General features: G+C 31.7%; 3 protein-coding genes and 1 long non-coding RNA gene across 6 annotated transcripts; all 4 read right to left on the bottom strand.

Moving 5' to 3' along the window:
• Positions 1-248: 248 nt before the first annotated feature.
• Positions 249-3,120, bottom strand: LOC112728376 (uncharacterized). The gene is made up of 4 exons (XR_011874242.1): positions 2,371-3,120; positions 1,356-1,427; positions 715-759; positions 249-618 (listed from the first exon to the last, which is right to left on the bottom strand). It is a non-coding gene; the product is annotated as an uncharacterized lncRNA (long non-coding RNA).
• A 1,946-nt stretch (positions 3,121-5,066) lies between these two features.
• LOC112751579 (CBL-interacting protein kinase 2) lies at positions 5,067-8,498 on the bottom strand. The gene is made up of 2 exons (XM_025800769.3): positions 8,296-8,498; positions 5,067-7,109 (listed from the first exon to the last, which is right to left on the bottom strand). The coding sequence occupies exon 2, from the start codon at positions 6,718-6,720 to the stop codon at positions 5,323-5,325; it is 1,398 nt and encodes a 465-aa protein (XP_025656554.1). The 5' UTR covers positions 6,721-7,109; positions 8,296-8,498; the 3' UTR covers positions 5,067-5,322.
• A 4,490-nt stretch (positions 8,499-12,988) lies between these two features.
• Positions 12,989-20,704, bottom strand: LOC112751570 (uncharacterized). 2 transcript variants are annotated; one of them, XM_025800748.3, is made up of 6 exons: positions 20,556-20,704; positions 20,010-20,129; positions 19,636-19,781; positions 18,908-19,093; positions 13,507-13,566; positions 12,989-13,350 (listed from the first exon to the last, which is right to left on the bottom strand). In XM_025800748.3, the coding sequence occupies exons 2-6, from the start codon at positions 20,122-20,124 to the stop codon at positions 13,204-13,206; spliced, it is 654 nt and encodes a 217-aa protein (XP_025656533.1). In that variant the 5' UTR covers positions 20,125-20,129; positions 20,556-20,704; the 3' UTR covers positions 12,989-13,203. The 2 variants fall into 2 exon arrangements, with proteins under 2 accessions (XP_025656533.1, XP_025656543.1); XM_025800758.3 differs by having other exon boundaries at positions 20,010-20,144; positions 20,556-20,680.
• Positions 20,705-21,795: 1,091 nt separating this feature from the next.
• LOC112751555 (WEB family protein At2g38370) lies at positions 21,796-24,741 on the bottom strand. 2 transcript variants are annotated; one of them, XM_025800735.2, is made up of 2 exons: positions 24,149-24,741; positions 21,796-23,561 (listed from the first exon to the last, which is right to left on the bottom strand). In XM_025800735.2, the coding sequence occupies exons 1-2, from the start codon at positions 24,281-24,283 to the stop codon at positions 22,041-22,043; spliced, it is 1,656 nt and encodes a 551-aa protein (XP_025656520.1). In that variant the 5' UTR covers positions 24,284-24,741; the 3' UTR covers positions 21,796-22,040. The 2 variants fall into 2 exon arrangements, with proteins under 2 accessions (XP_025656520.1, XP_025656512.1); XM_025800727.3 differs by having other exon boundaries at positions 21,796-23,564; positions 24,149-24,446.
• Between the last annotated feature and the right edge of the window lie 3,052 nt (positions 24,742-27,793).

The following is a 27,793-nucleotide window of genomic DNA, read 5'->3' as shown; positions in this document are numbered from 1 at the left end:
CGATACTTTACTTTTTTTTTTTTTCTTGTCTTAATATTTACAGTTTCATGGAACTTCATTCCTTTAGTGGCACTTTACTCCTGCCCTTAAACAAAAATCTGTCTCAATGATCAAATATTTCGTTAGGACCCTTAAAATAAAAATTAAACAAAAAAAAAAAGAGATGATCTTCGTAGTCTCGTACTCAAGTTAACACGCAAAGAAATATCATAAGTTTCTACAGCGTTCAATGAAACATTAGGCATAGCTGACAGCAACATCATCACATTAATAACTAAACAAAACCAGGTTAAGGTTGTTCAATATTAGTTTTGCATATGGAGTTTGACACATGTCAGATCAACGCTCTCTATAGTTGAAGAAACTAAAATTTAGACAACATACAGTTCTCTGTATATAATATCTCACAGGGTACATAATCCAATCTCGATGTAATAATTTTTAATGTAGAAGTCATGAGATGCCCAAACCAACCCAAAACCCTTTAAAAAATAATAATGTTAAATAATAGGTTAATAACTTACACTTGAGAAAGCACCATGGGAATATGCAAGACCCTCAAGCCTTATGGGGAACTTGACATCACAAGAGCTAAGAATATTCTTAAATCTTGAATTCCTGAAACATGAAACAAAATGAGTCAAATACTATTAGATATAACAGTAATGACTGAAAATATTTAGTAAAAATAACAAGATATAATAGAAGTATTACCTTAAATTTGGCTGGAAAACCAAGCTTCTGGATAATTCGAGCATCCTGAAGGAAGAAAATGTAAAATTAGACAATGATACAAACTTGTAGGAATAAAGAGCTTTCTAACCCCGCCATATGAAGAAAGAAGAAAATGGATACTCATGCAAATGCAAAGAGGATGAAGACAAATAAGTACTTTATTCTACTCCAAACTACAGAATGAGCAGGGTTATAACCAAACTATCACAAACAACATATTTGACCTGTCTATTTAAGCTCCATTTCAGGAATATTCAGGAACATACATGATAAATAGAAAAGAATAATGCATACATTTCTTGCAGCCAATTTAGACTGTTGCTCACTCTTCGCTCCAGTACAAACCTAGCCATACTAATGGAATTTAACATTAGGAATGTAAACCAAAGCATAAAAGAGACAAATTCAACTAAAGCAACAACAATCATCAAATCATGAATAAAATCACAAAGCATGAGCATTATTGAAATCATGATAGCATACAATGAATCAAAGATTCATGCTCAAATTAGCAAAAATAGTTTCTCGATAAAAAATTTCACCAACTTTTTAGTTGAGTACAGTGATATCCACTATCATCATTTATGACAGAAGTACTAGGTGAATATTAAGAAACATACCATCTTGCCAGATACAAAAATGAGGGCAGTTGTTTTTGGTTCTCTGATCGTCATAATCACGGCAACAAAACGCTGTAAGGGATGATATCACAACTATTAGCACAGGGTAGAAATGGCTAACCAGAATGAGAAAGCAAGATACATGGAAAAAATACATGTAGTTCCTAAGCAAACCATAATTATGAGTAAAGTGCTTGTAAAGCTTTGAATAAGATGCATATGTTGATTTCAATATCAACTAAGTGAAACTTGCTTTGGGATTGTACTTTGCATTACGAGCTTGAAGTGAAATCGTTTTAAGGTCCAACTTACAGTCCAAATTAACCGTTGACACAATATTTTTGAAGTACAAATAACTTGATCAGATTATTCAATTAAGCAAAATCACTAGATGTCCAATGCTTATAGAAGCAAAGTGATTACATACTCCAAGATAAAAAACCGTAAAAACCCATAACCTCGTTTGCTGAAGATGTAACCAGAAGGCAACCGGACATACCATAGTCAGAGATACAACATTACCACTCGGCTTGTAATTCACAAAAGCAAGATTTTTACTATATAGTTACAATTTCTGTCTTATTTTTTGATAAGTTTAACTAGTTACAAGTTCATCATGCATGCTCTGACACAATTACTAGAGCACATTGCTTGAATTGGAATTCAGCATCAGGCCACTTATTCAAGATAAAATTGCAACCAATAGCTCAAGAGCTCAAAACCTTCGTATATGTTAGAAACAAGAGACTAGACTGGAGAAAGGATAGTATATTATTGAGTGTATTCAAGTTGTCTGGAATGATACAATATAAAAGGTATTTATAGGTACTAAGAGAATCGTAATAATAAATATTCAGATATACTAAATAATACTAATTGATCCTAATTATATTCTAACAGTATAAAAACGCTGACTTAGCAATCTCATTGCAACCCATGAAGTGAGCACTTAGTAATATCTAAACATGAAACACTTGTGTTGAAAACAAATTATCAAGACCAGATAGATACTCACTGAAGGATAGGCACAGGCACAATCTCAGAGAGGTGCTTGGTCAGATCCACTGGTTGGCTACCCTCCAATCCTTGGTCAGCCATGAACCCTAATACCAAATTTTCATCTTCTTTTTTTACTTACATAAAAGGAACTATTTCAACCAAAATAATTATTAACAACCCCTCCCCAAAAAAAAGACACCCAGATCTTAAAATGTCCCCAAAAACAAAAATTAGGGAAAAGAATGAAAAAATAAATAGCTGAACACAATTCTTCCCACAATACTATATATTGACCCTTATTTGTAATACGGGGAAACATTTTTTTCGAAAGAACCCCCGAAAAAATAAAAAGGAACTCAAATCCCATATTTTCCCAAAAAGAGTTGAACGAAAAAGTAAAAATGAAAACCTAAAAACTATATACAATTCTCTCAAAATTCTGTGTTCTCCTCTTAATTAAACATGAAATAAAAGGAAGGCTTTGTATATATACGTCAATTGAGATAACAAGCAAGCGAGATTGGACCTTTAAACGCAAAATTAGGTTCGGATTAGGGTTAGGGGTAAACGAGAATCTACAAATCTAGAAAAATTGAAACGAAGTTGAGGTCTTGAGGAGTGAGGTGAGTGTAAGAGAGAATAAAGAGAGCGCGAAAAATTCGAAAGAACGGTTCTTTTATATGAGAAAGCGATGCAGATTATGCAAATTCTTGAATCTACAATGTTATATATTAGGGGAGTTTAGAGACGGTGTAAAATCGGATTTGTTTTTATTTAAATTCGGTTTTAAATATATATTAGGTTTATTTTTTAGATTTTAATTTGGTTTTAAATTCGATAAAATTTAAATATTTTTGAGTCATAATTATATCGAGTCTAAACCGGATAAAAATTGGATTTTTAAAACTTTAACAATAATTTATAAAAAATTTATTTATGAAAAAACTTATTTATGATACATTTATTTATAAAGAAAGAACTTGTTATCGAAAAGTTGATATCCATATTCGAATTTGAATTTATTTATAAATTTTAATTTAATGCTTATTTGATCTATTTTCTAATTCAACAAGTGTGATTAAAAATTAAACAATAAGCTTATAATTAATATAATATAATATTAAAATTAATTTAAAATATATATATATATCTTTTTTAATTTTCTTAAGGTGCACATAGATTGGATAAAATTGGGTTTGCTTTGATCTGGACTCGACTCGAAATAATGACCGAATATATTTTTGAGATCCATACTCGATCCTAGACCCGGTGAAATTACACCAAATTAATTCTTGAAATATTTGGGACTGAATTGGATCTTCAATTTAGGCCGGAGCATGTTCACCCCTATTATATATAGAGAGATGTTTGGAAACAAGAGAGAGAAAGTGAAAGAAGAATTTGTTCTTTGGTTATGTTGTGAAAAGATTTAGCAAGGCAATTAGTATCTTTTAAAAATTATTCATTATTCTATCTTTAGATATTTATTTTTATAAAAAATTATTTATTTTTTTATAAGAAATTACTTATTTTTTTAATTTTTCTCTTTTTTAAAGATTAAATGATACAATTTTTAAAAAATACCTAATTACACTGCTATTTATTAGATGTGGATGGGGTTTGTTATTCTCAGTCTTTGGTTTAAGTAACAGCCTCATAATACCAATTATGAACTATCAATTGCCACATGTGTAATATATGAGTTGATTTTGGACTTCTGGTGAAAGTGAATCTCAAAAAGTTGATTTGAATCCTCTAAAATTAAATTTTATTTTAGAGAGTAAAGTGTGATCTTTTTATCCTTGAATAGTTTCTCTTTTATATTTATTCTTGATTCCAAATATTAAATAAATGGTAAAAGATCACATTTTACTCTCTAAAATAAAATTCAAACTTTAGAGGATCCAAATCCCAAAAAGTTAGGGAAGTTATATTTGTTTGAACGGAAAATAAAAAAAAAGAAAATAGAGAAAAAAATAAAAAAAATGATTATTTTTTATTGCTTAATTGAAAAAGGAAATTAGAAAAAAAAAGAGATAAAAAAAATATTTGGTAGAATTCATCAATTTTTTTTCTCCAATGTTAGAAAGAAAATAGAGAAAAATTTATTTTCTCTCTATACTTCTAATATTATCCCTTCATTTCTTAAATATATTTTATAATACAAAAATAAAATTATCTCTTTATAATTTTTATTTTTATTTATTTTCTTTTCATTCAAGCACATTTAAAAAAAATAAAAATCTATTCAATTTTTTTTCTTTTTATTTTTTTTCTCTATTTCTTTTATTCTAACCAAATATAGCCAGGGCTGATTGAATTGTAAAAAAAAAAAATTTTTATTTTATTTTTTATTTATATTTTCAAACGGCTAATTAAAAAATTAGTTGTGATTTACCTTAATATTATTATGTTTTTGTATATACCAGGGATAGTTAGTGTAAATAAAAATTGTGAATATTAATGTTAAATAGGAGAAAAAATAAATGAAAATCGTAATTAACTATTCCTAAAAGATAAAATTATCTCAACGAGGTGTATAGTTTGTGAAAATTTTTAAATTCCTGGGAAAATAAAGTTATAAGTTGCTTCAATAAATTATTAACCTTAGAAAAAGAGTTATAAATCAAAAGTAGTTGTTTTTCTTTTTCATTTTTATGTCGGTAATACAGAGAACAGGACTGAAATAAGATTAGAGAAGGCTCAAACATATGTCACAAAGAGCTTTCGTAAATTTCGTATGCCATTTCCAGCAGAATCAACATATGGAGAAAATTTTTTGAAAGAAAAATAATGCAATCTGAATAAAAGCTTAGTACATTACCATACATGCTTATTGCCTAAAACAACCTCCATATTAATCATTCTATGGTTACTAACATAAAACAAATAATAAAATAAGAATGATAATGATGCAAGTAATAGCCAACCAAGGAAAATTCAGGAACACCATATTCTAAATTCTTAACTAATTTGATTGTGTTATCACATCTGATTGGGCAGATTGTGAATGATTTTGTTGCTGTATCTGCAACATTCCTTGTGGTTCTTCTCCTTGCCAGTTCCAAACAATGTCCTTAAGTGCAGGCCTAACTTCTTGATTTAGCAGCTTTTTGTATTCCAATGTGTCTCCACTTGATTTCTTGAGTTCAACAAGGTGGAACACCGGCGTGATCTCGAAAATCTCGGCATCAATTCCCAATGGCCCTTTTCTGCCAGCATTAGTACCTTCTAGCTTGATCAAACCTCTATCTTTCTTCTTAACTTTCAGCCGAAGGCGCTTGCAAATTTCGTCTAGTTTAGAGATTATGATGGATGCAGGCTTGTTAGATGTGAACCTGACTTGTTTCTTTTGATCAGTTTCCTCGAATAAGCCGGACAAGTCGAATCCAGACGAATAGGAGATAATATCAAACGCATTTAAGTTGCTTGGCTTTGAAAATTCAGGTGTTGATTCAGCAGCAGGGCTGCCATTTTCGCATGATCCGAACACTCCATCAGCATCCAAGGGAGCTAACTCTTTCTCTTCATTGTCATTAGTAACAATTGGCTTCTGTAACCCTTTCTTGAACCATGAACTTTCCATGATTTTAGCCATTGATATCCTTGTCCTTGGATTAGGATCCAAGATTCTAGACAGTAATCTCTTCACATCCGGAGGAAACCAACTCGGAAACTTGAATTGTCCCTTTCCAATCTTCTTATACATTTCCATCAAATTCGAATCTCGGAAAGGAAGATAACCTGCCAAAAGAACATAAAGTATGACTCCACAAGACCATATATCAGCTTTGAAGCCATCATAGCCCTTTCTAAGTATCACTTCTGGAGCAACATAGGCAGGGGTGCCACAAGTAGTATGGAGTAGTCCATCTTGGTGTCTAGATTCAGCAATCGCGCTTAGCCCGAAATCTGAGACCTTCAAATTCCCATTTTCATCCAATAGAAGATTCTCCGGCTTGAGATCCCGGTGGCAAACACCTCGGCTGTGGCAATAGTCCACAGCACTGATCAATTGTTGAAAATATCTTCTAGCATCATCCTGCTTGATCTTTCCTTTTAGTACCTTGTTGAAGAGCTCGCCGCCCTTAACATATTCCATGATAAAGTAGATCTTGGTTTTGGTGGCCATTACCTCATAAAGCTCAACCACATGTGGATGCCTGATTAGTCTCATCACTGAAATTTCGCGCTTAATCTGATCAATCATCCCCACTTTCAGAACCTTCTCTTTATCGACTATTTTGATCGCCACGCTTATTCCGGTTATAAGGCTCCTTCCATGGTAAACTTTGGCGAAATTTCCTTGGCCTAACAATCTCCCTAACTCGTATCGTTGCATAAGCACGCCTCCTTTCTCTTCCATTTTTACCAGCACCTTCTTCTACACCAATAGTACTAAATAAGTATAACTATGCAGCTGGAACCGGAATCTGCTTCTCAAGATGTCGAAAGCTTAACCGTCCTCACAAACATCGTATTTTGAAATCATACAATGGTTAAGATCTCTATTCAAATCAGTAAGTTGATGATAAGGGCAGTGAACTAAACATTCAATCTTGTCAAAGATGAATAAGGGTTGTTCATATGGAAGTGAAAGAACTTTATCCTCGGAGAAGGAACTTTCGACTATCAAGCACATCTTTCAGCATTCCCTGGTTTTTGTGATGAAACAGAGAGAATCTAACAAATTTTGTAGAACAATCAAGGAGTAAAGCAAACCTTTCAATTACTCTGCATATATGAAAGGCACACCTGAAAGAAAGGAAGAAACAAAGAAAGAAGGAAAAATTTAATAAGTAAACTACATCAAAGTTTTATGTCCCTTAGCAGCATAAGATTCAGAAGATCCTAATTAATTTTAACCATAACCTTTAATTTATATTAAGACTCATAAGAAAGAGTAAGAAGACATGTTAACATCCTAAACCTAAATCTTGTTTTGGATTAAACAAGAGATAAAACCATGATCATGCATTGATTCAACTCAATATTCTAAATTTGGGATAGTTTTGGAAGGGGAAAAAAAAGTTCAGTTCTGTAAGGTAGCAATAAGGCAAAATAACAGCAAAGAGTTGCCAACATTTTCCAATTTCCATACACATGTGATTCAACTTCCATTATATATTTATAGTCAAGAACAAACTTTGGCAATCTATCTAACTATTTTCTTGACATTTTCACATGTCACAAGTTGTTGTTATCAACTTATCATACAATTGGGCAAAGTGTTGTGATCAAGATTCCAAAAACAATTATCACATGTGCTGTAATACTGTAATAAAATCAGAACAGAAGCAACAAAAGCAGAAAAACAAAATCTTCTTCAAGAAATTAAATTCCCATTAACAGAAAGTATATTAAAAAAAAAGCAATGGTTTTAAAAGATATATAACTTTGGTTGTACAAATAAGATTTCAGTTCATATAGTTAGATTGTGGTTAAATTAAACCTAAAGAAGTCCTTTCATTCAGTTTTATCATAACTTCTCAAACACTGATTTAGAATCAACCGAAATCCTCAAACAACTAACTAATTGAATATGATTAGGTGTGAAAAAAAAAATAGCAAATACCCAAAGAATAACAAAATAAATAAATGAAGAGAAAAAATAAACAAAATCTAATCTAAAAAGGTGCTATGTATATCAATGTCATTTAAAAAGGCTTAATTCAAAGCTCAGAGAATCTCAGATATCATAAAAAGGTGAACGATTTAGCCTTGAAAAAATAAATCTAGAAATAAAACTAAAAACTCGAGAAACAAAAAATCTGAATGAACAAATTAAACAAAACCCGAAAACAATTCCACAATGATATAATATTATATCAAATTTCCAGAATCTGAAGAGTAGGAGAAGAGTTTAACATAGATAACAATAAGAATTAAACATGCATAAGGAAAACATATCATAGTCCATAGATTTGTTAAATAAATTTACCTGCTAACTAATGATTTGAGTGAGATGTATATGTATGGTGATGTTGTGTTCTGAATGTGGTGTGTTTTGGATGCAAATTCAATGATGAAGAATAATGAAAGAGAGATTTGGAATTTGAGAGAACCCTTTTAAAGTGACGAGAGGGAGAGAAATGTAAGTATGATAAGAAAATGATGTAACCATAGAATATTCTAACGCATTCTATATTGCTTCTCAACACTCCAATCATTTGTATATTTTTATTTTTTATTTGTTTTTCATAATATATACTAATAAATGTTAAAATTACTTCGGAAGTTAATATTCTTTTGAATAATAAATTTATACTTTATATTTACGTCTAAAATATTTTGAAAAAGGAAAAGTGGAAAACATAATGTATGGCATTTTCGAAAAGGACTTCAACGATATAGATCTGGTTGAAAATATTTTTTTTGTTTTGGTTAGTTATTTAAATATTTTAAAAAAAATAAGATTCATCTTAATAATAGTGAATCTGTTAGAAAGAGAGGAGTGTGATGCCTTTCCAAACCGCTTTTCTATTTAAATAAAAAATTTTATATTTTTTATTTAAGTAATAGTAAAATAAATTGTATTTTTAAATTAATCTTTACATACAAGTCATTTAACCAAACAAATTTAATAACTCATTTATACTCAAGTATTCCTAGTGCAAGTTCTTATTTTTCGTCGCTCTTTGGTCGTCTTCTTTTTCTCTTTCTTTTTCATTATTTTTCTTTCTTATTATCGTGGTCACCAACTCCTCCTCCTCCTTCTCCTCCTCCTTCTCCTCTCATTCGACTTTTTTTCTCCTCCTTCCTTTTTCTGATTTTCTTCCATCATCTTTATCATCATCGTTATAGTTATCGTTGTCTTCTTTTTATACGTATCGTCGTTATCATTATTGTCGTTATTGTTATCGTCATCGTATAATTTTTGCCATATTGATAATGTTGTTTGATCCAAAATTTTTGCTATAGAATTTTCTCAAGTTTATTCTTATTTTTACTCTCTTAACAAGAATAAAAATAAAAAAAATAAAGAAGAAAAAATATTACAAAATTACTTGAAAGAAGATGAATCTACGTTCATTTAACTAAAAGAAAGAAAGAAGAAGAAAAAATGCAGTATTAAAGAAAATATTTCCGTGTATTTATAGCAAATTTCGGTGTAAAACTAAGACATTTGTGTATCGGTAAGTTCGGCATAATTCAAAACTCTTCCTCTTCCTCATTCTCATCTTCTTCTTCTTTTTTATCATCGTCATTATCTTCTTGTTTTACTCTCTTAACAAGAATAAAAAAAAATTAAACAAAGAAAAAGAAGAAATACATAATGTTGTAAAATTACTTGGAAGAAGATGAACCTACATTCATTCAACTAAAAGAAAGAAAGAAATAAGAAAAAAATACAGCATTAAGAAAAATATTTTTGTGTATTTGTAGCAAATTTTAGTAAAAAATTAAGACATTTATGTGTATTATTAAGAATTTTTTGTGTATTTGTACTGATAAATTCTGTATGATTTAAATCTCTTCCTCTTCCTCTTCTTCATCTTCTATTGTTTCTTCTTTTTCATCTTTTTTATCTTCTTATTTTATTTTCTCATAATTTTTTTTGGGAAAAAAAATTAAACAAAGAAAAAAATATATAATGTTGCAAAATCAATAAAAAGAAAAAGAAAAAAATGCAGCAACAAAAAGAACAACGAAAAGAATGAAACACACAATAAAAAAGAAGGAACGTAAAAAAAAGAAAAAATACAAAAAAAGGAAGAAAAAAAAACAAAGAATACAAATATTTATAAAAAAATAATGTAAATTTACATACGCATTATGTAAATAAATTTTATTGAATTAGAATTAACTTGTTTAAACTTGTTTGTTCAAAAAATTTGTATAACCGAACTATATTTCTTTTCTTATACTCAATTTCGTAAGTATTCAACTGAGTCTGCAAAATTAAAGAATAGTGCAATTTTGCAAAGCAAAATTAAAAATGTATATACTCTGAGGAAGAAAAAGTGATATCATCAAATTCACTAAACAATTTTCTATTATTTTCAACCACTTATTAATATTTTTTATTTTTAATTTTTTTATCAATTTTAAAAATAAATAAAAAATATCTTTCATTTAATTTATATAAAATATAAAAAATAAAAAATAATAAAAACAGAAATTTAAATTTTGTTTTAGTTCAAATTCAGTAAAATATGCATTTTGAACTTATAATTTTCAAACAGAACAATTATCGATTTTTTTAATTTATTAAAAATATTCTTTTGTTCATTGACATATAAAGAACTATTACAAAACTGAAAACTTAAGATAAAAATGTATTTTTTTAATTTCACTCACATTACCTGAAAAATTAAAATATAATATACAAAATTATAATAGTTTCTACTATCATTAAATTGAGAAATAAAAAAATTATTTAAATAAAAAAGAAGCCCATATCCGTACATGCTATGAACCAAACAAGCAAAGAATAATGGTCTTCCTTGGACTCAATGCGATCCAATAACATTGAAACACGTGGCGTGATAGTAGCTGCTCCAAGTGCAACCTTCCCGTGTTGCTGGGTAACAAATTGACACGTGTAATACAACGATTGGTGGAGAGCATGAAGCAGTCTCTTCCAGATTCAGATTCTGGCGAACATGTTAATAAGTCCTATCTACCCCATTAATTAAATGGGAAAAGATTCACTTAATTCTTTTTCTTTACAAAATTATACGTTTATAAATTATTCAACGAACGAGTACAAGATATTACCTTATTATAATAAGTGACGTATTGAGTTTAAAAGAACATATGTGGCAATATATATATTATTTTTTATTGATGATTTTCATTACCTCAAGTCCTCAACAAATTAAGCATATACATGTGATTTATTATTCTCACGACAGCAATGCTAGAAAACAATCACAACACATCCTTTAAGAATGTGTATGATTTATGTTGTGCCACGCTGCCACCACAGAAACACACAAAAAGACAAAAAAAGAAAAGAAGAAAGCGAGAGATTAGATTAGAGAGATGATAGTTAATCATGTGTTGAGTAATGACAATAATATGTTTCTTATTACGCAATTAATTAAACGATCCAAGTGAGTGATTGAGAAAAAGCCTCACGATAGTGTCACATCCATGACGGTGTATTTTGAAGTTTATGTTTTATGTGAGACAAATTAAACATCAGCATTTCACAAAACATGAAAACACTGTATATGTTGTTAATAATCATAATTTCTTTTAAGAAGTTACATATTGTGAATTATGGAAAGGGGACCCGTTTTTTAACTTTATTTTCGTTTTTAGATGAAACATATGATAACGCGTATTGCAAATGAAATACTTATGTAATTAAAGAGTGGTCATCAGGCAATTATTTAATCTCTTAATCATTGCACGTTTTGAATATAAAACAAAATTCAAAGATAAAATATCCTCTGAATTTTCTATATTTGATGATTGTGGTTCCAATAATAGGATTCATATTTGTGCAACACATAATCACCATAGGAAATCCATCTAGAAAGACTACTTTCTCGTTAGATGAAGAAAAATGAATATACAATAAAACAATACTAGGTGACCAATAGAATTTAACATTTTTTTTTATCAATATTTAACCAATAAATTAATATTTATATTGGTTCGTAAAATTATATTTATACTTTAATATAGTTTTTAAAATTTTAATTTATTCAATTTAGTCTCTTAATTTAATATTTGTGATTTATGTTAGTCCCAAATTTTATTTTTGTCATAAAATTGTTAACGATATATTAAATAAAATAGACTGACAGCGGTTATACTGAATTTTTTAATGGCTATTTGATATAATAATTATAATTTTTTACCTCAATTTTCTCTTTATCAAGCCTTTAAGCTCTAATCCTACTTTTGCTTAAGCGTTTTAGAGGCTTCTTAAAAAACAAATTGGGATAAAAAATTTCAATTGTTACATTAAATAACCAATAAAAAATCTAACGTAACAATCATTTGTCTATTTCGATACATTGTTAACGATTCCGTGAGAAAAATAGAATAAAAAGTTAATGTAAATTACAAATGCTAAAATAGGAACTAAACTCAGTAAATTAAAATTTTGGAGGACGAAATTAAACTATAAATATAATTTTAAAGACTAATATAAATATTAACTTTTTAGCCAATTCTAAACATTAAAAATTAAATTTTATATTTTATATTTTAAATATAAATTTTAATAATATAAATATAGAATATTAGCCTAAAACATTGACTAAGATTAATAAAAAAATATGTTAATTCCTTAATATTTCTCTATATAATAATATCACAAGTTGGTATTGTATATATTTTAAGTAAAACCTCAAATAAACTTTTAAACACACTTTAATTTTTAACAAATTTAGTCACAAATTAATTCTTAACTTTTTATGTTGTTACACAGATTAATTTTTATGTGAAACTTTAATTAAAAAAACTAAATAAATTAATTTTTATATCAATCATTTTATATAAACGAATAATCTTAATTAAAATAATTTGCTTAATAAAATAAAATTATAAAAATTAATTTAATAATTAAAATTTATTAAAAACTAAATTATTCTACTAAAAAATTGTTAGAAACAAATTTAAAATATTACTCTGTATCATTTGAAACCTAGCAATTTAAATTGGACCACGTGTGGTAAATATGAATGCGCACTTAATCAATATTTAAGTGGGGACACGACAGAACCATAGAAAATTTATGTTCCTTTTGTAAAATTAACAAGGAATATAAGAAATTTGTTTATTCAAGCACCTTGTTGGATTTATATTTCCAATTTCAAACTCATTTTAATGACTTTATTTTAATTTTTGTTTTTGTATGTTATCTCTGGAGTTTGAATATGAAACACAGTTAAGAGTCGGAGAGAAAGAGTGTTTCTTCCATGATTGAGGCTTCTTCCTTGCAAACATGTAACTGAGTGCATATATCTGTTGTCTTGAGTAACTTCTCTGCATTTACAATTGCCCAAGGTCCATACTTAAAAACCACCCTCATGCACTGCAAACAATATCATATTCCACATTGTTAACATGCTTTCTAGCTGGAAGGTTTTGATCAACAAATTAAAGGGAAAATAAAATTGTTTGTGAAAATAAAATTATGTTCTTGTATATTTTCTATATGGCATTAAAAACTCAAAAAGTAATGTATCACCTGCTCCTTTAAGTCCTCCATATTGTTGCAAGCCTTCATTAATGCCCTCGTTATGTCTATCTGAAATTTCAATATAAATGGTTAGTTATATATTTAACAAAAAGTTCAAGAAAAGGCAATTTTATATATATATCTTGTTAGGTACCAAACAAATGACACAGTAAAATATAGAGATGAAAAATTAAAAATTTGTATGAAATATGGGAACAATTAAATAATTTTCTTTGAAAATTACAACTTTTTTCTATCACAAGGAGACTACAATAACACTCTCTCTTGACAAAAGGAGAACACACTTCTCTCTATCATATATAGGAGGAAACTACTCAAAGAATATTATGTTATTCTATCTGGATGACTTGATTGAAATGAATTAAAGAAAAGCTCAATTTATATGTGAGTCTCTTCAATATGAACCATCCGTCAATTAGAGGTATATAATTCTTCTCTTTTTCAACCATTAAAATCCTAAGGTTATAAACTACAATTGTTTATTACCTATCATTTTATTTAGTTTTTATTTATTTATTTATTTTATAAAATTAGCTTTACTAATTTTTACAATCTCCCACTTAAAGCTAATTTTGATAAATTTTCAAAATTCATGTTGCTCATGTATTCCATAGACCGTATGAGGATCTGCACCATTCAAACTTTTTTGTGTTGATTGATTTTGTCATGACATCTGCTAGGTTATCTTTAGTGTGAATTTTCTGCATATCAACACTTCCTTCTTCTAATACTACTTTCCGAACAAAGTGATATTGTACTCCAATGTGTTTTGTTCTTGAATGAAAGGCAGGATTCCTTGCAATGTGCAGGGTACTCTGACTGTCACAATACACAAAAATCTTCTGTTGTTTGTGTTCGAGTTCTTCTATCAACCTTTGGATCCAAATATCTTCCTTGCATGCTTGTGTAGCTGCCATATATTCAGCTTCTGTAGTAGATAAAGCTACAACATTTTGTAATTTAGATAGCCAGCTCACAGCTCCTTCTGCAAGCACGAATACATATCCTGTAGTAGATTTTCGTTTATCAAGATCACCTGCAAAATCTGAGTCGACATATCCATTGACAATGAATTCCGATCCTCCAAAACATAATGCAACATTCGAGGTCCCTTTGATGTATCTCAATATCCTCTTAACAACATTCCAATGTTATTTACCCGGATCTGTCATAAATCGACTTACCACCGCAATTGCTTGAGCAATATCTAGCCTTGTACAGATCATGGCATACATAAGGCTTCCCACTGCTGATGCATACGGTACTCGAGACATTTCCATCCTCTCTGCTTCACTACTAAGGCACATACTTGAGGATAATTTAAAATTAATAGGAAGTGGGGTTGAAATTGGCTTGCATTCTTGCATGTTGAAGCGTTGCAAGATCTTCTTCAAATAATTCTTTTGCGATAGCCAAATCTTCCTATTCTTTTTGTCTCGGTGAATTTGCATCCTTAAAATCTTATTTACTGGTCCTAAGTCTTTTATATCAAACTCCCTAGCCAACTATGCCTTCAATTCTTGGATTTGATCTTTGTTGGGACCTACCACCAACATGTCATCCACATACAACAGCAGAATGATGAAATCATTATCACCAGACCTCTTGTAATAAGTATAATGATCTGAACTAAGTCTGTTGTATTCAAGGCTAATAATGAAAGAATTAAATCTCTTGTACCAACACCTTGCCGCCTGCTTTAGACCGTATAGAGATTTAGTTAACCTGCAAACCAAGTTTTCTTTTCCTTTTTCTTCAAAACTTTCTGGTTGGAGCATATATATCTCTTCTTCAAGTTCTCCATGAAGAAAAGCAGTCTTTACATCTAATTGCTCCAGATGTAAATCAAATGAAGCACACATAGCCAAAACTACTCTAATAGTAGTTAGTCTCACCACTGGAAAAAATATTTCATTGAAGTCAATACCTTCTTTCTGAGCATATCCCTTGACAACCAATCTTACACGATATCGTTCCACCTGATCATTACTATCTCGTTTGATCTTGTAAACCCATTTGCTACCAATGGCTTTTCGACCTGCTGGAAGTTCAACAAGTTTCCAAGTATGGTTTCTATGTAATGCCTCAATTTCTTCTTGCATTGCTGTCATCCACATAGAAGCGTCTAGAATGCGCATAGCCTCCATAAAATTTGTTGGCTCTCCATCTTCTGTCAAAAGACAATATGCATCATGGTTTGTCAAAACATAATTTGAGTGCCATGATGGTGTTCTTCTTTGTCGAGTGGATCGACAAACTTCTATGTCATTGGCCTCTGCTTCTTGTTCTTCGTGCTGTGGTTCTGCTTTAGAAAGATCACCTTCACTGCATTTTTCATCTATTTGAACAGTGGTTATTTTTTTAACAGTGCTGTCATTTTCTTGTTCATTTTGCAATTCATCTTCTGCAAATATCACATCTCTACTGACAACTACCTTGCGGACAGTGGGATCCCACAGGCGATACCCCTTAACTCCGTCAGTATAACCCAAGAATATACATTTTCTATACTTTGGGTCCAGCTTTGTTCTTTTCCAGGGGATTGTACATCATGTACACAGGACAACCAAATATATGTAAAGAAGAATAATTAGGTGGCTTACCTTGCCACATCTCTATTGGTGTCTTTAACCCAATTGCAGTTAATGGTGAACGATTTATCACATAACAGGCGGTTTTAACAGCTTCTACCCAAAAAGACTTGGCTAAATCTGCAGTTTGCAACATAGCTCGTGCTCTTTCTAGGAGAGTCCTATTCATTCGCTCTGCTACACCATTTTGCTGAGGCGTATATGCAACTGTGAATTGTCGTTGAATACCTGCTTGCTTGCAAAATGTTAGAAAATCACTATCGACATATTCTCCTCCATTATCTGTCTTTAAACACTTGATCTTCTTTCCAGAATCAAGTAATAACTTTGCTTTGAACTCTTTGAACATCGCAAACACGTCTGACTTCTTCTTGATCGGGTACACCCATAGCCTCCTAGAGTAATCATCAATAAATGATACAAGATATTTTGCTCCTCCTAGGGACATCTCCGACGATTCCCACACATCAGAATGAATCAACTCCAATATGTGCTTGCTCCGAACAGTTGATCTACCAAACGCTAATCTATGTTGTTTGCTTGTAACGCAGTGCTTACAAAATGGTAAGTTTACCGATTTGAGCCCGGGAATGAGATTACGATCTACAAGAATCTTCAAGCCTCGTTCTGACATGTGGCCCAGTTTGCAATGCCATATCCTCGTCATTTCTTCTTGGCTTGTTGAAGCAACTGATGCCTCTACCTCTTGCAAAGTATCTCCCACAAGCATGTATAGATTTGCTGCAATCTTTTCTGCTTTTATTACCACAAGAGCTCTTTTAACAACTTTCAAGATCCCACCTTCAATATGGGTCTTGCAACCAAGTTCATCCAATTGCCCAATCGACAACAAATTCTTCTTCAAGCCCTTCACATGTCTTACCCCTTGAAGTGAACGAATAGAACCATCAAACATTTTTATTTTGACAGTACCTATTCCAACAATTTCTAAGGCATGATCATTTTTCATAAACACAGATCCTTCCAAGACAGGTTCATATGTACAAAACCAATCACGATGAGGAGTCATGTGCCATGTTGCTCCTGAATCAACAATCCAAACATCAGTGAGTTGTTTACTACCTTTAGAACCAATTGTTGCTTCGCCATACAGGATTTCTCCATCATCAGAGGTACTCACAACACATCTTTGAGAACTTGATCCTTCTGGAACCTTCTCTATACTCTTCTTATTCCAACAATCTTTCTTGAAGTGCCCTCTCTTTCTACAATTGTAGCATTTGACTTGCTTCTTACTTTGTGACTTTGGTCTACTTTGACTCCCCCTGGAACCACGCTCCATTGGTCTCCCTCTTGTCATCAATAAAGCCTCTGCTTGTTTTGAGCTCTCTAATCTATCTTCCTTATTCTTGCGCCTAGATTCTTCTTCAAGAACCGCAGCAGCCATGTCATCAAAAGAAAGATAATCAGTCAAAACATTATTAGTTAAGTTAATGATAAGTTGATCATATGAATCTGGTAGACTTTGAAGTAAGAGCTCTGCACGTTCGTTTTCCGCTATAGTTGAGAAAATAGCGTATTTAGATTGTTGATGTGATCCGTTGCCGATGTGGATTCACTCGTTCAAAGAATATAAAGTCTTCTCTTCAAGAATATCTTGTTGTGAAGTGACTTGACTTCATATAATTTGGTGAGAGCATCCCAATTTTTTTTTGCTGTTTTTTTCTCTGCTACACTTAATAAAACTGAGTCAGCTAGTGCCAAGTGTAAGTTTGCAACAGCATTGTTGTCCATCTCCTTCCATTTTTCATCTGTAACGCAATTGCCTTTTTTCATAATGGCTTTTATCTTCAATTTCCATATGAAAAATTACTCTCACTAAATTTTGGAATTTCATACTTTGCTGCCATTTTTTTAGACGGTAACTCGCAGCAGAAAAAAAAATATTAATTAGCAACCTTTGGCTCTGATACCACTGTTAGGTACCAGACAAATGACACAGTAAAATATAGAGATGAAAAATTAGAAATTTGTATAAAATATGGGAACAATTGAATAACTTTCTTTGAGAATTACAACTTCTCTCTATCACAAGGAGACTACAATAACACTCCCTCTTGACAAAAGGAAAACACACTTCTCTCTATCATATATAGGAGAAAACTACTCAAAGAAATATTATGTTATTCTATCTGGATAACTTGATTGAAATAAATTAAAGAAAAGCTCAATTTATAGGTGAGTCTTTTCAATATGAACCATCCGTCAATTAGAGGTATATAATTCTTCTCTTTTTTAACCATTAAAATCCTACGATTATAAACTACGATTGTTTATTACCTTTCATTTTATTTAGTTTTTATTTATTTATTTATTTTCTAAAATTAGCTTTACTAATTTTTACATATCCCCCTAAGCAAGCGTTGAAGTTCGAAGCTTAGAACATGAAATTTGATTGAATCATATATGTTTTTATATTATTTTTGTTTAAGCAACATATGAATTAATTACTAGATCAATCTAAATTGATTAAAGATATATTACTGTATTACAAGTCTTATACATCTGAAGAATTAAGTTTCTAAAATATTTGCAAGCAAAAAATATCTCTTATGTGTTGAGTTAGCTTTTAGAATTAAATTATATTTATATATATATATCAAGTAACATTTTCCCCTAAAAAACTTTGGATGTGTTAACGTAGTTTTGTGGTGCAAGCAAGTTGTTAGCTTCAATGTTCCATAAAACCATCAATTCCAATTATAATAATAAAATAGTTCAACAATGAAGAGCCTTATATTGATTGTACTCACTCTTTTAAATTTGTGATTACTAACCTGTGTTTCAGGATCTTTCAACTTAACGAGTATGGCGGAAACAGTAGCTCTGCACTTGGCACAGCTATCTTCTTGAACATTTAGAATGAATGGACATATGTTAGCGTCTGTGCAGAGTTCTTGAGGTTCAATTGAAGCTATTTTTGTGATGAAAAGAGGAACATAATAATCCACCAATTTGGTGCACTGTGAAATGCATAAGAAGAAACCGCATACTATACATTAGTGAATAATTTATAAAATGGACAAAGTATTGATTTCGTTACTAATATTTGTTCTAAATTCTAATTGTATTTCTATCATTTGAAACTTTTTTTTTTCCAAAGGTCTTATTTCGTTTTGTTTTAGTTCTTTGGTCAAAAATATTTTTTTTCAAAAATATCTCTTACCTCTATTATCATCTTCTTTTATATAATGGTAATAGTTATATTCATGGTGGCTGTAGTGGTAGTTGTAGTTATTACTTATTAGAAAAAAAGGAGTATTTTTGGAAGAAGAGTTTTAATTTTGGTTAGAGAAAAAAATATAATAAAAAAATGTTTGAATTAAAAATAGAACGATCTAAATGTTCCAAACAAAATTAGAATTTAATTCAAATGTTATGAGTATAATAATAATTAAAATCTGCTAAAGTTTTGATTCATTCAACATTCAAACAATAACTTCCTAAAAAAAGTGATCATAATTTTCCCAACAAAAATGGATTTATTACGTTCATAAGTACTGACCTCATTGCTGTAAAACTGCATATAAGAGCAACAATTATGAAGGACACCAATAATCTCATTTTGTGTGTTGTTATCAGTAAGATAATCAAGTGCCTCAGCCACGTATTCCTCACAAAATTCACACATACCTGAATCTCTGTTTAGTTCTGCATTTTGAATGTGTGTTATTAATTAAGATGAACTTGTCTATTGATGCATCTTTGTTTCAAATTCCAAAACCAAACTATATATATACAGAAATTATTCACTTAACCTAAACTAATGTGTTTGTGTTTGTTCATCAGCTAAGAATAAAATGTTAATTAAGGCTAATTAATTGGAGCTAGAAGAATTATACAATACAAATAAATAAAAAATAAAAATAGAAAAGTTACCAGAAGTTATTATGGTGATGCTCCATTCATCTGGTTTTGCAAGTTCATTTGCATTACAAGTCCAGATAGCACTCAACACAATCAGAAACAAGAACCCCATTATTCTTCCCTCCATGGTGCCTGAAATCACAACCACTTCAAAATCCCATGTTTAACTTGCTAATAAAGATAAATTTAAATCTAAATAACCTAATATTAAAACTAAACAATTTATAAATCAAATTCTAATATTACATTTAAATTATAGCAAACTTATTTGTTTGCTTTTAGAAAATAGCAATAAATATGTTAAAAATGCTATTCTGATTTCCAAAGATGTACATATATGAATAAAAATGAAAAACTCTGGATCCCTAATTAGAAAATTTAAAACTCGTTAGAAGTAGTTACATTTATGAAACTGTATCGTTAAATCATATCATGTATTATGTCTTCACAAAATCATTAAATTAAGGAAGAACTAACTAACTAACGCACATGCAATTTTAAATTTTAATTCAAATTTACACAATGTTAATGTGAGGAATTAGAAGACTAGAATGGTACCTTATGAGGGAAGAATGATTGGGCAATGTGTTAGAAATATATGTGTGTCTGTGCGGTTGCAACTAAATTAAAGAGGACAAGGAAAGAAGGCAAAGAAAGGTAGTTCTTATTGATTCATGGCTGTTTTGTTCTGTAATGTTTTTCTTCCTAGCTGGTGGTGGCTTACAAGATAAAATAAAAAAAAAAATTAGACCGGACCGAATTGGATATTTCCTCATAAATCAATTTATTTGTATTTCTTGATTTAGAGTTTGAATACTACTCATTATGAAAACCTTCTAATAACTATTGTTTCCAATAAATATTGAACCTTTTATCGAAGGTAATTAATTGATTCATTTCATATAAGTCTTTTTGGGTTATTTTGATATTATTCACAAATCAATGTACTAGACACAAATTAAATTATATTTAAGTAGATTACTTTATAAATGTATCAACAAAAAAAATTGTATGCGTGCAGAATTGGCTATACTAGTTGTTTTGCTCCTTTTGGCTATGTTGGTTTTGGTTGTATCATTAGCAATCCTGATAGATGTTGGTTGAAAGGTTGCATTGGGAAAGTCGAAGTGTGCAGTATTCTTTTTGCTAAATTGTATGCAAGTTGGAGAGGTTTACTTCTTGTTTGGGAGAATGAATTTCGTGAGGTTATTTGTGAAACAGACTGTTTAGAAGTTCTTTTCTTGGTAAACCAAAGAATGCTTGGTAAAGATATTCCAAAATGAGATTTGACAAAGCATATACAGGAGGTTATGAATTGGATTCAGAATAATGCAAATAGTGTTGCAGATTGTATGGCTGTTTCTGGTGTGGACATTCACTCGAATTGGAGCCAACCATGGAGTGAGCTTCAACATCTAATAGATTTAGATATGAATCTAGCCAATTAATTTGGCTTTGTCTCTATTTTTTTTTCTTTCTTTTCTATTTAGTCACAAAAAAAAACAAAAAATTAACACAATACATCGATTGGATGGAACATCTGATTAAAGAAAAAACACACATTAAAATAGGGAAGCATTCTGGTCTTCAAAGTGGTTTAACTAAGAAATATTCTAAAAAACCAACAATAATTCTATGAAACCAATAATTACAAAAAACTTGGTTCAAAAGAGTGGCAAATGAATCAAAATTAAGTACTTCTTGAAATCATATGTAGTTCCCAAGGCTATTTGATGCCAATATAGTATAACTATTAACTTTGTATATAGATTAAAAAGAAGGGAAAAAGAAAAGACTGTTCTTTAGGAACATGGAAACTATATAACACCAGCTTACAACAGTTAAAGAATTCATACAAATCATCTCTACAAGTAGCATACATAGCAAGCCAAGGGTAAGAAAGAAAACACTAGTTAGTAGTATACATAGCAAGGATTTCAAACCAATCAAGGTAAAAACAACAAACAGTAATTGAAAGACCAAGTACATTTCTCATATTTTTCTTTGTCTTCAAACAAGAGATTGCCACCAAATGATATTGATTCACCTCAAGTTCAGCATTGGCTTCTTTTTCTTTTGTTGCTTTGTCAAAAGAAGAGAGAATCTAGCAAACCCAAATTTCTTTCTCTTTGCAGAAGAGAACTGTGGATGATGACCATTTTCTTTCTCAACTTGCCTGTCAAAAGGTTGATCTGGGTCATAATAACTATGTTTGCCGAGCATCTGACCAAGCGACACCTTCCGTTTTGCCGAGCTTCTCCTTGCTTCGGCTGAGCTTCTCCTGGCCTCAAAATCATCTGGCACCATTAACTTCCGGCTCAATATCTGTCCTATGGATAGGGTTGGGTTTAGAACAGGATTCACTTCATTGTTTTCCAGATTTATCCCATTCACGTCGAGCAAACGCGAATCTCGACGGAGGTGAGACGGGTATGAATTCTTGAATTTGGCAGAGTTGTGTATAGAAGAACGCCTTTTGTGACCATCGGACCGCCACTTCCTTAGAGCCTCTTCAACTTCTAGCTTTCCTCTATTTGCAGCTTCTACCCTCTCCAAAGCTTCCTCTAAGGCCTTCTTGCTGGTTTTAACTTCTTCTGTTGCCTCCTCTACCCTTTTCAAGATGTCCATTTTCGATAAGTTTGCTTCATCAACTAGAAGCATAGCGTCAACGATTCTCTTCTTGGAATGCTCCTCGGCATCTCGAGCTTTGGCAGTAAGGGCAGTGTACTCCTCAAAGGAAAGAGTAATCCCATCGTGCTTTTGCTCACAATCTCCAGGTGAACCACCATGTGATAAGGCTTTGATTTCTGCGAGCGCGGCATCTTCGGCTGCTATAGCTGCTTCCTTCATTTTCCTGGCAGCAACCAACCTGATCTCGGCAGTTCTTATCATAGCCTTGGTCTGCTCAATCTCAGACATTGCTCTCATGACTTCTGATCTCGCTGCTTCTCCCATTTTCTTGAAATGATCTGCCTCAGAACTCAATCTCTGTAGCTCTTTTGTGATATCGGAAGGATCATCTAAACTGCCCTTAATTTCAGCATCTTTCGCAACTTGTAGTTTAATTCTAGTTTGGTTTAGCTCTTCCTCAAGTGAAGATATTTTTGAAGAATTCTGAGTTAGCCTCTCACGGGTTTTCTCTAGGGAGATCCTTTCCTTCTCTAACTTCTTGTTAAGCAATTCCACAGCAACTCGCACATCGGCGATATCATGTGTAGTCCTGTTCAGGTTCAGTTTCGCCTGCTTCAGTTCCATTAATATTGAACCCGGAGACGATGAAATACAACCTTCATTTGAAAGCTGAAGAACAAGATTGGCTCGGTTTTCCTTATCCTCTTCTATGTCCTTGACAGAAGATACGTTATCGCAGACACTCATCTGAAGCCTCAAATTCGCTTCGGATTCTTCATTCTGAAGCTTTGATTTCAAGTTTTCCACAAGCTTTTTGGTACTTTCGAGTTCTTTCAAGACTTCAAGTGTTTCCCTTTCTTTTACTATTAGTTCTTTCTCCATAACTGCTGCTTGCTCTTCCAGTTTTCCAGGGTCAAGCTCTTCATTTTGGCGCTGCTTGAAGAAAAGAAACTTTCACTAATTAGCTCAATAGTCAATACAAATGACTTAAAAGTTGGAGTAAAATGAAGATGTATAACATTAGAGATTGGTAACAGAGAAAGCAATTTTCACTTATTACCGTGAAAATAAATATAGGATTAATTATGAATAATTATCTAACTTTTATATTAATTACTTAAATAGTCATCTAAAAGAGTGAATTTAATTGGATGACTACGTGAGTAAAAATTAAACTACTCTCAATTTTTATGATTTGTTTATAGGTATGCAATAAACATTCACAGAAAATTAGACAACTACCATAATAGTGTAACACAAATTAAATACCAACATGCCAAATATGTAGAAATTTATGAACAAATTGACATTACAACTAGCCATAAACAGATATTATATGAATTCTAGATCACAGAGCAACATTACAAAACCAGAACTAAAAATTAAAAATAAGAATATGATCCCATTTACATTGTGCGCATAGCACACAAACTACATAGACAAGACATAAAGTTGGAACATTTAGGATCGGAAACCCTAGGTAAAGGCATTAGGTTGTAGTAGGAATTGGAAATTGTTACCTGAAGTAGAATGTGGGAATTATTGGGAATAGGTTTCCAGTAACCAAGGCCACCAAATCGAGAAACAGCTTCCTTGACGGATTCAAAAGGCGCCGATGTATCAATCTCAGCTCTTCCACCACCGTCAAGCTCCATGGAATGAACAAATGAAGAACCGTTGAGCTAGAGAGAGAGAGAGTGAAGAGTGAAGAGAGAGTGTGAGTGTCTGTGTTGTTGAGAGCTGAGAGCGGAGTTATTGCCTTCAATTTCGAGAATGGGACCCACAACAAGTAGCGATTGGGTGGGACAAAGTTTTCTCTTCTGTCAACGGTAACAAGACATCGCATTTATATATAATATTTAAAAACAAAAAAGAATTGAAGAAAGTGACAACAAAGCTCAGACGGTCAAACGTGTTCAGTGTTCACAATTTCACCGTTCTATACTTCAATTGACACCCAAAAAAATCTCACCATTTTATAATCTTTAATCTTAGTCATCGTACCTGCACTAAAAAATGTAATCGTTCCGCAACATTGGGAACCTTCGTTAAACTAAATTAATCAATGTGGGTTTTGCTGTCTTCCCTTTCTTTTTGGTTCACCGCAGCCTTCCTTTCAATTTCAACTAGTGAAGAAAAAGAGGGATTTTTATGGCAAATTTTTGGAACCGCACAAGAATTTATTAGAGTTTAATTTAAAAATATTTGATAATATTTTTGTTAAAAAATATAAATTAAAATAGTAGATTAATTATTTATAAAAGTGTTTGGAAATAGTAGGTAGCATTTTTTTGCGTCAGAAATAACAACAATGATTATAATAATACTCTAGTGTAAGAAGAGTTTCTACAATTCCAAAAGTCTAAGAGCAATAAAATTTGGAGATAGGAATATAAGATTTTTTTATGTTTAAATTCTTGTGCGAATGAAGTATAATAAGATTCATGACCTTTTTCTTAAAGATGGAGTGTGGAAACGGATCTGGAGGTTTTGAGTCGAAAAATTGAGTCTTTCTACAAAAACTTATTCTGTCATTTGAATGATATTGATTTGGATTGCCTTGGTGATGTGCCTCTTCTTTCTCTAAATGAGGAAGCTTGCAATGATCTTACCGCACCAGTTACTATAGAGGAAGTCAGAACAACTGTTTTTCACATGAACTATTTGGGTCCTAATGGATTTCAAACTTTCTTCTTCAAGGAATATTGGAAAATTATTGGTCTTGATGTTTGAAAGATGATTAAGCAGGCTTTTTCCAGTGTTGCCTTTTATCGGAGAATGATGGAGACTTTACTGGTTCTTATTATTCCAAAAGTTGAATCGCTGGTATCTATGAAAAAGTTTAGACCGATTAATCTCTACAATATAGTTTACAAGACCATCACGAAAGTCCTTATTAATAGGCTCCGTCCTCATCTTGCGGAGATTGTTGTCCCGTTTCAAGGAGGATTTTTTCCGGGACGAAGAACTCCTGACAACATCATTATTGCTCAATAGGTCATCTACTTTATAAGAAGACTAAATCAAAGAAAGGCACACTGGCCTTTAAGATTGATCTGGAGAAAACTTATGACAGAATTGACTGGAAGTTTTTAGCCCATACCTTTAAGAACTTTGGTTTTTCCAGTCCTACAATTAATTTGATTATGAATTGTGTCACTGCTTCCTTCTTATCTATTCTTTGGAATGGGAATCGTCTGAATGGCTTTACTCTTAGCCGGGATCTTAGACAAGAAGATCATATATCATCCTATCTTTTTGTATTGTGTATGGAGAGATTGACATGCTTTATTAGTCATCAGGTTGATTTGGACTTGTGGGAGCCGGTTGCTGTTTCTAGAGGGGGTCCAAGAATATCCACTTAATGTTTGCGGATAACTTGTTTTTATTCTGTAAAGCCACAAAGAGACAAGTGCAAAATGTGATGTCGATTTTAGAGTCTTTTTGGAAAACATCTGGGATGAAGATTAATGTGGAGAAGTCTAAAGCGCTTTGCTCCAAGAATGACTCTGCAACAAGAAAGAGGTTTTCACTGGGGTGTCCTCTATCAGATTTGTCCAAGACTTGGGCAAGTATCTTGGGGTTATCCTTAGTCATTCTAGGGTGACTCGTTCAACTTTCAATGGTATCCTGGATAAGATTCGGGGTAGACTAGCAAGTTGAAAAAGAGTTTACTCAATTGGGGCGGTAGACTCTGTTTGGTTAATTCAGTTGCAGTCGCTATTACCACGTACCAGATGCAGGTCTCTATTTTTTCCAAAATAATCATTAATAAATTAGAGTATATGATGAGAAGTTTTTTTTGGAAAGAATAAGTTGACGGAAGAGGATTGAATCTTGTTAGTTAGAAGGTATTGGTTACTCCAAAAAAATATGGAGGTTTGGGGATTAGAGATCGTTATTGTATGAATATTTCTCTTCTTGAAAATCTAGTTTGGACTTTTCTCCAGCAGCCAAACAAGTTATGGGTCCAATTGTTGGATGCTAAATACTGATCATCTCTGTATGACTGTTTTTGTTCTCCTAAGAATAAAGGTTCTCCCATTTGCAGGAGTCTTTGTAAGGCTTGGAAAGTATTGAAGAATGAGTTTGCTTGGTGTATTGGAAATTTTAACCAGAATTTTTGGTTTTCTAGCTGAAGGAGAGAAAGGTAATTTTCTAATGAGATGAATTATGTTCACATTTTTTATCTGAACCTCCGGATACAGAATATCTAGTCGATTGATAGGTGGCATTTGGATACTCTTTATTCCTTTTTATCTCAAAATTTGAAAGGTAATATTCTTTCTTACAATCCAAATGTGCAAGCAGGTTCAGAAGTGGGTTGGTATTAGTTTGGATCTGCTACCAAAGTCTATGACTCACGCAATGGTTACTTGTGGTTGTGTAAGCAGCCGTTTGGTTGGGAGGAACGGGAGAATTGACTTTGGCTTTGGTGCCAGTTTGTTCCATAAAAGCACAAGTTTTTAGCTTGTCTGTGTCTTAAGGAGGCTCTTCCTACTGCAAGTTTTCGCTTCAGAAGAAGGATGTCGTCATTGGATAGGTGCCCAAGATGTCTTTTCAATTAGAAAGCGATTATACGTTGTATTCGGAATTGTCCAAAAGCTCAGCTTGTATGGCATAGGTTGGATATTTCTTGTCATCCTCTAGATTTGAAGAACTAATTCTTGTATCATAGTAGAGAGCATTCGTTCAGGTTCTTTTCGGGACTTTGGTGGATATGGCGAGTAAGAAATCATGACATCTTTAATTCTCATGAGACTTGGCCTCTGAAAAAAAGTGATTTGTTTGGCATTAGCTTACAGAGTTTATGAATATTTTTGAATTACAATGTATGTCTCTTCCCTCTATTCTAAATGGTTTTTGGAATTTCCATTCATTGGTACTTTTAAGATTAATTGTGATGTTAGTTATCCTGGTTCGGGTGATAATGTTAGTTTTGCTTGCGTTATTAGAGATTGTAATGGGAGTTAGCAAAGAGTGTGTGTTTGGGAATGATTGAGAGTAATAGTATTTTTCAAGGAAAATTGTTTGCTATTTGGAAAGGATATCTGTTAGTGTGGGATGTGGGTCAACGAGATGTTACTTGTGAGACGGATTGTATGGAAACGTTTAATCTTATTACTAATCACCAAGATGGTTTTGGATTTATTGATCCGTCCGTG

This window comes from Arachis hypogaea, chromosome 2 (genome assembly GCF_003086295.3).
Source record: "Arachis hypogaea cultivar Tifrunner chromosome 2, arahy.Tifrunner.gnm2.J5K5, whole genome shotgun sequence".
Taxonomy (NCBI): domain Eukaryota; kingdom Viridiplantae; phylum Streptophyta; class Magnoliopsida; order Fabales; family Fabaceae; genus Arachis; species Arachis hypogaea.
This window is presented reverse-complemented; position numbering and strand designations above follow the sequence as displayed.